The following is a 10,623-nucleotide window of genomic DNA, read 5'->3' on the forward strand; positions in this document are numbered from 1 at the left end:
AACAGAAACCACACATCTCAATGCTGAACAGGTGAGGGCATACAACGACAACGGACATGTTTTCTTTTAGACTTATTGCATAATATTAATTAAACCGGGAAATGATATCGATGTCATTATGGAACGCACAAAAAGCTACGGGCACAAGAAAGCAGGACCGCTCCCTCCTCCACCCACATTATACACTTCAAGAACTCCTTTTTCAAAAAGTCACCATTGCAAAAGAGCAAAGCCTCCAATTATCTCAAAAGGAGTGGTGCGACTCTAGCAACATGCTTCTTATTTCATTATTCACAGAATGCAGTACTGTATCATCATTGTTTTTTCTATCGACTTAGCTAAGAAAAGGACTACAACATGATGATATCAATGCCATTATGCATTACAGAAAGCTACTGCCCTTGAAAGCAGGCATTGGCATCCCCACTACCCACGTTATACTCTTCCCACAACAAGAAACCAAAATCTCTAATTATCTAAAACCTTGCCCTCTTTAATGAAGTGACCGTCACAGCAGCTCCCAGGGATGACTTGCCAACCTCTATCTCAAAAGAATCATACCTTAAAAACAATTCCACGACAAGCAGCCTAGCCACGAGTACAACAAAATCCTTCCCTGCACACTGTTTATTTCCCAACGTTGGCTTCTCTGTCTCAGGCCCATTAGACCACAGCACATGCTTCAACAACTCCTCTCCCTCCCCAATAAACCTGTCAGCAACAAACTCTTCAGCCCGAGTAAATATTTTCGGGTCTTTAGTAGCAAATGGTTGAAACCCGAATAACAGCTCCCCTTCTTTGACTTCGAAAGCAGCATCGTGGCTTTCAATTATCAGATCACGCTTTGCTTTACCGTACTGTAGAGGGACTGGTGGTTCAATCCGGAGTGCTTCATAGACTGCTGATTTCATCAACGGCATCTGTTCCATACCCCTCATTGTAACATTTCCACCGTCGGATTGAACAACTGATCTGATCTCTTCGGCTAACTGAGCGTGGAGTTTGGCCCCGGCACGGCCTAGCCATTTCATCATGTTTGGAAATAAAATCTTCATTCCACCGAACGAGTTAAAGCATGTGGAGAAGAGAAGATTATGGCATGCCTCCTCTCGTGAAATTCCTAAATTCTCTGCTTCATCGAGCAGGAAGCTTGACGAAGCATAGAAGAAATCGTAAAGGCGCTGGTAGTTTTTTTTAATCATTGATGGTGGTAGACGGAAGGAGTGGATTGTAAGATCTTCGAGATATTTTGGAAGACCGAGAGAAAGGACCGGACCAAGGTTAAAGAGCACCCATTTTGAAACTAGACCAGGTCCGTCAAGGCCAAGACTGGTCTGTGCCGGTTCAGTACCAAACCAAGCCCGAGCCAAGAAGTTAAAAGCTGCTTGATCATTAGCAGCGACGAAATTAGCTTTCCCTTTGAGAGCCAAATCTTTTTCAAGACTCGTAAAGAGTTCTGTGTAACTGGCTTTGAATTCAGGGATTACGTGATCACGGCGTGACTTGAGGAGATAGAACATGAATTTCTTCAATTTGGCGTGCATTGGCTCGGATGGATCGAGATAGGACAGAATTCGATAGCCACCAGTGAGTTCTGTTGAAGGCATGTAAGTACCTGTAAAAAGGTCTTTCTTTTCAACTTTTGTCACGTCAAATAGAACCGGAAAGCTCTTGCCGTCAAGTAAAACCACAACCTGTGGATTTGGAGCAATAAAAGGACCTGGTCCCATGTTGGCTCTAAACACCGTTGATCCGTATTTCAGAACTTTGGATTTGAAGAAATTGTCTCTGCCCTGGTTATAAAAATAATCCATACGATCTTTAAAGGGACCGACAAGAGGAAGGCCATAATCACCAGGGATTTTACGGATCGGGAGTTTGGTGTTTTCAGGTGGTGAAACAGTAACACCTGGAGCCGAAACTGATGGTTTTTCTGATACTGATGCTCTGATGGTACGGAAGGACAGTCTACGAGTTGAGGGCTTGGAAGTAGATTTGTTTTTTAGTGACTGGAATTGGGGTTGAAGGGTTGGAAAAGCTAGAGAAGATGAAGCCATGTTTGTGCTTTGGCTAATCTACCTGGCTATTCTTGAGAAAAATGGGGTGTGGGGAGCAAGTGGAGTGCCGAGTCTTTATTTATAGCAGTACTGGGTTTTATGAGTGCGGGTGGTCCATTGACGACCACCACAAGCCTAAAATTTGTGCTCTGATAGAGTCGTGAAAAGAATGCTTTAATAGTAATTAATACTCGGTATCTGTTTTACTTTTCGACTTGGATTTTTTCCCTTCTTGAATGGCACCTAAAGAAAATTCTCGAGGAAAGGAAGCATGCGTGTATACATGTCATTTCCTCAATTTTCTTTTAAGTCTGAACAGTGCATGTGTTTTACCATGGATCAATATTTATTGTTTTATTCTTAGATCTGCCTTTCAAAAATTGATTAAAGAGAAAGTAATAATTAATCATCTTTAGTCTGAGGCTATATTTGTTTTTATATTTTAAAAATATTTTTTAAAAAATTTGAATTTATTTTATTTTTTTGCTTCAAATTAATATTTTTTTGGTGTTTTTAGATCATTTTAATACGCTGATTTTAAAAATAATTTTTAAAAAATAAAAAAATATTATTTTGATACAAAGTGAAAAACACTTTGAAAAACAACCGCAACCACATTTTCAAACAAGCATTTAGACAAGATCTTATCCATCTATATACGGACCGGGCATGCTGTTAGATTCATTATTTCTAGGTTTGGCCTATCCTTGAGTTCATGTTTTTTTTTTTCATAAATATATCATAAATATTTTATCCACACAAGTTAAAAATATTTTATTAATACTTTAATAAAAAAATTTAATAAAGAGTAAGGGTATAAAAGAGGTATACTTTAATAATTTAAATTTATTAAAGTATCCTTTCAAATAAGGTTTATTTTTTTTCATGAAAAATAACATATATATTTTAAAACTTTCTTTTAAATTGTAACATTTTTTTTTAAACAATGCTTATTTAATTATCGAAAAATTTTCAAATACATAAATTTTTTTTTACAGGTATTAAACATGATCCACCAGCCCCTTTGCAAAAATAAATAAATTAAATTGTTAAAATTAAGAGATTAATTAAACATCTTAAATACCAACTTGGCTCACAAACCGACATCATGACTTTGAAAGATTTTTTTCTTTTGATAAATCCAATAGATGAATGATAGCATCACTTTGTTTCTTTAATTATCCATTCACCTTTCTTGTTGCATTCTTTACACTATTTTTGTTCTACATTTGATGTTAATTGATCACCTAGCAGGATGAGTTGTCTTTAGAGAATACGAGTAATTATAAATCCTTGTCTATGTTCATGTAAATCATATTGTCAATTATATGAATCATAGAATAATTGTATTAATGAATCTAATATCAATTTTTAAAAAATAATATGATGTGATGAATAGTGTGTTTATAATATTAGTTGTAAGATGCTTTGCAAAAATATTTTTTATTTAAAAATATATTAAAATGATTTTTTTAAAAACAATATATCAAAACTATAAAAAAAACACTAAAATAATATTAATTTAATTTTTTTAAAATAAAATATATTTTTATAATATATTCAAAAACAAAAACTAACACACTCGCTAAATGGCTTGATCTGCCACCTTTGCCCATGCGATGGTCGACTCTCTATTGTTCAAATTTGATAATGTATTCTAATTAAATATTCAGTAATATTTTGTTTTTATAAAATTAATCCAGTTAGATAAACAATTTTCACATGAAATGAGACTAAAACCACATGCATATATCATATGATCTACGCGTAATCATCTACACACGTAATCAATGAAAAAAAACGAATTCTCTTATATAAACTTTAAGTTACTTGTACGCTAATCATGTGATCAATCCGTCCCTAATTTTTTATTAGATTTCGAGACTAGTCAACTTTATCTCAAAATCTAAAGCCTAATTTATTCCTTGAATTAATTAAAAACTCTTCTAAATTTCATCAAATCGCCATGCGACTTGAATCCATGACTTTTGAAGAATATTTTTATTTTCATGAAAGTGATTCCACACAAGTTCAATCCATGCAACATCATTTATTTAGTATATGAATTTATTACTGAAAACATATTTTTCGACCAAGGTATTTCTATTATTATTTGCTAATTTTTTGGCCGTGACTAGTGACTAGAAGTGAATTAAACTACAGCTAACTATTAACTTCAACTGAGCCAATTTTATTGTTTTAAATAAATTATTAACACAAAGATATATAATTTTGAATAATCTAAACAAACATAATAGTAAAATGATCATAGATTGAGCCATAATTAAATCAGTAAGTTCCTCGTAGTTAATACTCCTGAAGTAGCAGAGCCTTTCCCAATCTACCATAGTGTATTTTATGAAGGTCTAATCTTATTTTAACCATGATGGGCATCCATAAAAGATAACCGATCTGCATCGATGATTCGTCAATGGCAGTCTAATTCTAGACTACACAACAAGCTACCCCACCCCATCCCATGCTTTCCCATCCCATGCTTACTGGGCAACTATCGTGGTTAGCTAGTTGCGACAATCCATCATCTTATCATCGTTTTCTTGGAACCAATAACTATCCATTTTGCAAATCATGTGAAGACAACGAACCCCAAAAAGAGGCCGTCCTTCGATTCTCATCCACGTTGGGGATTTAGTTTCCAGAGAGCGGGTCGTCACATCCTGTGGACTGTGGCCGCCTTGTCCACAGTGACAAAGGAAAGCCAAAATATGCTTCATAATTACATTGATTTGCTTCTTACTCGTGTTGTCGAGTTGCAATATGCCATTTCAAGTTAATTAAGCAACATGTATAAAATCTTAGAAACAGAAAGTGCGGCTGTTAGGGTGTCACGGTCACCGGCTTTATGCTGCGCATGTGTTAAATTTTGTATGGAGTAGCCAGTAGCTGAGATGAATGGGACATGACGGTGGTTGCGGCTGCGGCTGTGGCTGTGGCTGTGGCTGTGGCTGTGGCTGTGGCTGGGCTGTGGCTGTGCTGTGGCTGAGGGTTGAGGGTCAATTTCATGAATATTTTCAATGCCTAATTCTACCAAAGAATGGTAAGGTTAAGGTCCACAACATACTGCCAAAAGCAGGAAAGAGTCAAACCGTTGTCCTTTCAGCTTCCGACCACTGTTACTATTACCGCGTTTTCTAACGGTCAAATGCACGTGTGTAGTAACCTTAAAGCTATTCCAATAATAATAACAAACAAGCATTTAGCTGGATCAGCAAGCATTTAAGGATTGAAAAGGGACAAACTTTATTTTATAATTCAAAATTCATTACACCTTGCATTAACTGGAAAAAAAAAAAAACAACAACAAAGAAACACGATAGGTGCTGCTTCCATTTGTATAGTTTCCATGCAATATATAATATATATTCAGATTATTGACCATTTATTCAGATTTTTTTCAGACAACTTCAAATTTACTATTCAAGTTAATGCTATCTGTACATTCAAATAATTTCTGTATTAATTGTGCAATAAATTAAAATATCTTATTTTTCTCAAGAAGATACGTGATGTGAGAGAAAGATACCTGAATGAATACCATTTAGAGAATTTGGGATTTTAGAAACTCAACAATTTCATTACTTATATTTAATAGAATGATCCATTAAAACAAAAAATTCTTTAATAATATAAGTAATTTGAAAAATACCTTTGATGTTTAATCGAGACAGCCCTAATACCTGAATGATAATTTCAAGCTTCATCAAGAAGAATTTATGTAAAAAATGGACAGGACAGTAAGGATTTAGCTCATTGAGACGTGGTTAATCCCTACATGGATTCACAATTTAATATGAATTTGTTTCCATAGAAAAGGTAAGATATAGGCGCTACTGAGACAAATCAACAAGGAATCCCATCAACGCATCAATTTTGCTTTGATAATCGAAGCAAAAAATCTTCTTGTAAAGGACCGAGAGGTTCAGATTCAGCACATATAACGAGAAGTTGCGTGCCGTTTGTAACCGCGTTTTAAAGGTGTTCTATCAGATAAAAAGTTTTTACTTAAATTTTTATATATAATCTTGAATTATTTTAATTTATTGATATTAAAAATAATTTTAAAAATATTATTTTAATATATTTTCAAATAAAAATATTTTAAAAAATAATTACCTGAAATTCCCAAACACCCTTAACTAAAATCTTTTAATAAAATACTTCATTATTGTTTTTTTTCTTGTATGGTTGTATTTAATTTTGTATTATAAAATTAATTGAGTCTGCTTTACCTTTTATATATATATATATAGCATGGCCTGATTTCTGAAAAGAAAGAAGTAAGGAATTCCATCAACGCATCAACTTTTTAAGTAGAGCTTTTTTATAGAATTCTTAAAAAAATGATAAATTGTGTGCTAACAACATCGTGTATTATGAAAAAAAATATATTAGCCTAGTGATAAGAGTTTGAGATAAAAAAATTTACTCTTTTATAAACTCAAGTTTAAATCCTGTAGTTGCTAATATAATGATCACTGGAGGTTTATGGTCGTTAATTTCAGGGTTCGTGAAATTAGTCGAGGTGTGTACAAGCTGATCCAGACACCCACGTTAATAATATATATATATATATATATATATATATATATATATATATATATATATAAACTTGAATCGATTCTATGATTGAATAGCAGAAGTGCTACTTAGGCGAGTGAAAAGAATTGATAAATATTGATATAATCTGGAGGATAGAAAAAATTGTCATGGCAAAAAATGATTGTTTTGTTTTTTAATGCGTTTTTACTTTGAGATGGGTTGGGGTTTTCGAGTGTTTCCAGGCCTGGGTATGCATACTTGTTTCTCGAGGCCATTTTGGCATTTCTATGCTTCTGGGTATAGCATGGGCCTTGGCCGATATTTTTATTTAATGAAACTCTTGTTTGTTCGAAAAGAAAAAAGAAATGGAGATTCTTCGGCTGTGTTTCAAGATTTTAAAACTGTAACTCGTGAGATTTTATATGTTCCGGGATTCTGACAGTAATTATGGTTAAAAATATTTTTTTAAAAAAATATATTAAAATAATATTTTTTATTTTTTTAAAATTATTTTTGATATATCACATCAAAATTTCAACTGCGTTTCTAAAAATATTCTTAATTAAACTCATGTCTCATAAATTAACATGTCATGTCATTAATTCATTTCACATCAGTAACTCTATTTAAACTTATATTTTGTTGATTCTGAGTATATTTTATAAATATATTTGGTTTTAAAAAATATTAAATATTTTTTTAATATTTTCTAATAATTAAATAATAATGCACTACATACTAAAAACACTATAATTTATGAGTTGTAATTCATAAAATGTCACTAATTATATTTTAAACATTATAAAATTTCTCATGTTTCATGATGGATGGTGTTTTATATAATTCTATATAACATGTTTATGTAGTGGAGTTTTATAATATATTTTTCTAATGAAAAAAATAAAAATAAAAACATGTACACACAATTACAATTACAATATCATTTTATTTTATTATTTTTTAACCAGAATAATATTATTTCAAAATTAAACTTTTTTGCTTAACTTAATTGTCCCAGTAATACATAGATTAACCCGGACTCTGTCATAATCCAGCTACGATCTGACAACTATAGTTAGTTTACATAAATTTTCGTTCTGTTTCATTTAGGTTGGGCTAGCTGAATATTAGATATTGGGCCAGAACAAGTTGTGATGGGCCCAATGGATGTAGAAAAAACATCCAATCACATATTAACAAATAACACACACGTGTTCATCTCCTTAAAAGGAACAGACTTTTATTGAGGTTAGTGGATTAGGCCTTAGGGTTTAAGCACCTGTAAAACCTTAAAACCTAACTTCCTACCAACAACACAAAACATGGAAATGCAATCAGTTTGCACTGGAATTACTGCCCCAAAACTCAGATTATCAACTAATCGTTTGTTATCAAACGAAATTGTAAGTACATTTGCTCAAATTTATGCTTGGATTGTGTCTTCTTATACCTAGACTTTTTCTAACTCATCATCTATGTTTCGAAATTTAAGATATCTGCAAGCCATGTTGGGTTGAGATGTCCAAGAATCCTGCTTAAGAACCCATCAAAATGTATGTTTCGCTTTCTCACACTAGTTGGTTGATGATTAAAATCAGTTTCCATGTTCTAAGTAATGGGTTTTTTTTTTTTTGTCTTATTGCAGTGTGTGTGAAGCCTGGTTTTAAGAATATATTTAAGGGGATTTCTTGGTCAAGCTTGAACAGAGGAGTTGTGATATGTGGTTCTTCTATTTCTAATTCTAATGCTGATGCGGATTTAAAGATTTCGAGAAGGAAAAGTTCGGGTGTGCCTGCTAGTAGTTCTAATGGGGTGGAGCCATTTAATGGTAAATCAGGTTCTGTTTCTTTTCATGGGTTGACTCACCAGTCTGTGGAAGAAGGGAGATTGGTCTCAGCACCTTTTAACGAAGAAAAAGGCTCGTTTGTCTGGTTATTGGGACCAGTTGCGTTGGTATTGTCTTTGATTGTGCCTCAGTTTTTCCTTGGCTCTGCCATTGAGGCTTTCCTCAAGGATGAAGTTCTTGTAGGTACTTATCAGTTTGAGTTCTTGCAATATTTGCTCTTAAAAAGTGGCGTGGAACTGGAATATTTGACTGAGCACAAAAAAGAAATGCGGAAATTAACCGCCTCTTAATTTTCTTGCTTGCTTCATATGTGTGCGATGCTCTTTTGGTTTTTAGCCAATTAACTCGATTTGAACACCATTAATTTATCATGACAGATTATGTTTAATAGGAATATAGATAGCATTGCAAATTGTAAGTGCCTATTGTCAATTTCGAGCATGATTTATTTGGATTTCAGTGATATGTTTTTTAGGGTGGGGGAGTGGGGAGCCTAGTTGCTCCCACATTTGTGTACACTAACTATCATTAGTGAGTTTGTGGGAAGTGCTTGTGCTCAATAAGAACCGAGTTCGCTTTTAAGACTTTGGAAGACCCTAACCAAGCTAGTCTGTGAGGTCCGGGAAAGTCACCGAGGTTATTGGATCAATATCAGAGTGCCAAACTGGTGTTACAGGAAAATGCAATGGATTTCACTTCTTTGATTAGATGTTTATTGTGCTATGTGGCCTTGCAATTGAATTGATTGTTGTCTTGTCAACAACTTTCAGGGTAAACCTGGTTGGTCATTTCAATATGATGATCTACTGTTGATACTTTGTATGGGAAAAAAGAGTACCCGAATCTTGTCAAAATAATATCATGATTTATTTATGCTGCTTCAGTGTGCATTTATTATGATTAAGATGGGAAAAAGAAATCTACAAAGCATCTTATATGCCAATTATTTTGCAGAGATTGCGACATCATTATCTTTCGAGGCCATGTTTTACTTTGGTCTTGCAACCTTCTTGACTGTGACTGATCGCATTCAGAGGCCTTATCTGCAATTTAGCTCAAAGAGGTGGGGTCTTATAACAGGCCTCAGAGGATACCTGACATCTGCCTTCTTTGTCATGGGCTTCAAGGTTATTGCCCCTCTCTTTGCTGTGTTTGTGACCTGGCCAGTTCTTGGCTTGCCAGCGTTGGTTGCTGTGCTTCCCTTCCTAGTTGGCTGCCTTGCTCAGCGTCTGTTTGAGACTTATCTGGACAAGCGTGGTTCATCTTGTTGGCCTCTAGTCCCCATCATATTTGAGGTATATGACTTCATTTACTGCAATCCTACGCTCTTGAAGCCAAAATTTGTGGGTTTTAACAGTTTGAATTGGTTTGACAGGTTTATAGGCTATATCAGCTGACAAAAGCTGCTCATTTTATTGAGAAATTGATGTTCACTTTGAGAGGGGTTCCTGAATCTGCCCTGCTACTGGAAAGAAGCAATGCCTTAGTTTCGATGATAGTGACCTTCCAAGTCCTTGGTTTGGTTTGCCTATGGTCATTGACGACATTTCTTTTGAGGCTCTTTCCTTCTAGACCTGTAGCAGAGAACTATTGATGTTTTGCAATGAAGATCGCATATCAGTTCCAATTCCAAAGAATCTACATCTGTACTTGATCAGGCTTTATCATTCAGCTCTTTAGCTCACTCCAAACGTTTCCAAACCCCAAAAAGTGAGGACACCAGCTAAAAGTTTAGTGAAAGTTTTTCATAGAACTGTACTGTAAAGTTCCATTGCATCACTTTATGATCAGCACATAACAAATTCTTCTTTTTCTTTTTATTTTTTTTCTAGACGAGACTTGTTGTACATTTTTTTAGATTGACAATTAAATCAATCAGCATTCATCTTGCTTGCTACTGTCTTGTGCATCTTATTCTGGGTTTCCTACCTTTCCTTAATAGCATTACTCCATGAACAGATTATCAATGGTATAGTTTGAATCACTCTGGAGTGCAATCAAATAGTCTATCTCAGCTACTTGTTAAATAGAAACCGTGTTTACTGTTTACTACTGATAAATAATTTGTAATTTTAACATCTTGTCATTTTCAGCTCATCTTTTAATTTGTACCTTGGGTAAGAACTCGAAGGTTGAGTCCTGCACTCTCACAGATAAATA

General features: G+C 34.1%; 2 protein-coding genes across 3 annotated transcripts; one reads left to right on the top strand and one right to left on the bottom strand.

Moving 5' to 3' along the window:
- Positions 1-198: 198 nt before the first annotated feature.
- Positions 199-2,136, bottom strand: LOC18104979 (allene oxide synthase 1, chloroplastic). Its single transcript, XM_006374975.3, has one exon. It carries the CDS (start codon positions 2,055-2,057, stop codon positions 477-479), a length of 1,581 nt encoding a protein of 526 aa, XP_006375037.1. The 5' UTR covers positions 2,058-2,136; the 3' UTR covers positions 199-476.
- Positions 2,137-7,841: 5,705 nt separating this feature from the next.
- On the top strand, positions 7,842-10,361 carry LOC18104980 (uncharacterized). 2 transcript variants are annotated; one of them, XM_024584660.2, is made up of 6 exons: positions 7,842-8,020; positions 8,110-8,170; positions 8,263-8,341; positions 8,396-8,646; positions 9,418-9,758; positions 9,839-10,361. In XM_024584660.2, the coding sequence occupies exons 1-6, from the start codon at positions 7,940-7,942 to the stop codon at positions 10,055-10,057; spliced, it is 1,032 nt and encodes a 343-aa protein (XP_024440428.1). In that variant the 5' UTR covers positions 7,842-7,939; the 3' UTR covers positions 10,058-10,361. The 2 variants fall into 2 exon arrangements, with proteins under 2 accessions (XP_024440428.1, XP_006375039.1); XM_006374977.3 differs by having other exon boundaries at positions 7,843-8,020; positions 8,263-8,646.
- The last annotated feature ends 262 nt before the right edge of the window (positions 10,362-10,623 follow it).

Source organism: Populus trichocarpa, chromosome 14 (genome assembly GCF_000002775.5).
Source record: "Populus trichocarpa isolate Nisqually-1 chromosome 14, P.trichocarpa_v4.1, whole genome shotgun sequence".
Lineage (NCBI taxonomy): Eukaryota > Viridiplantae > Streptophyta > Magnoliopsida > Malpighiales > Salicaceae > Populus > Populus trichocarpa.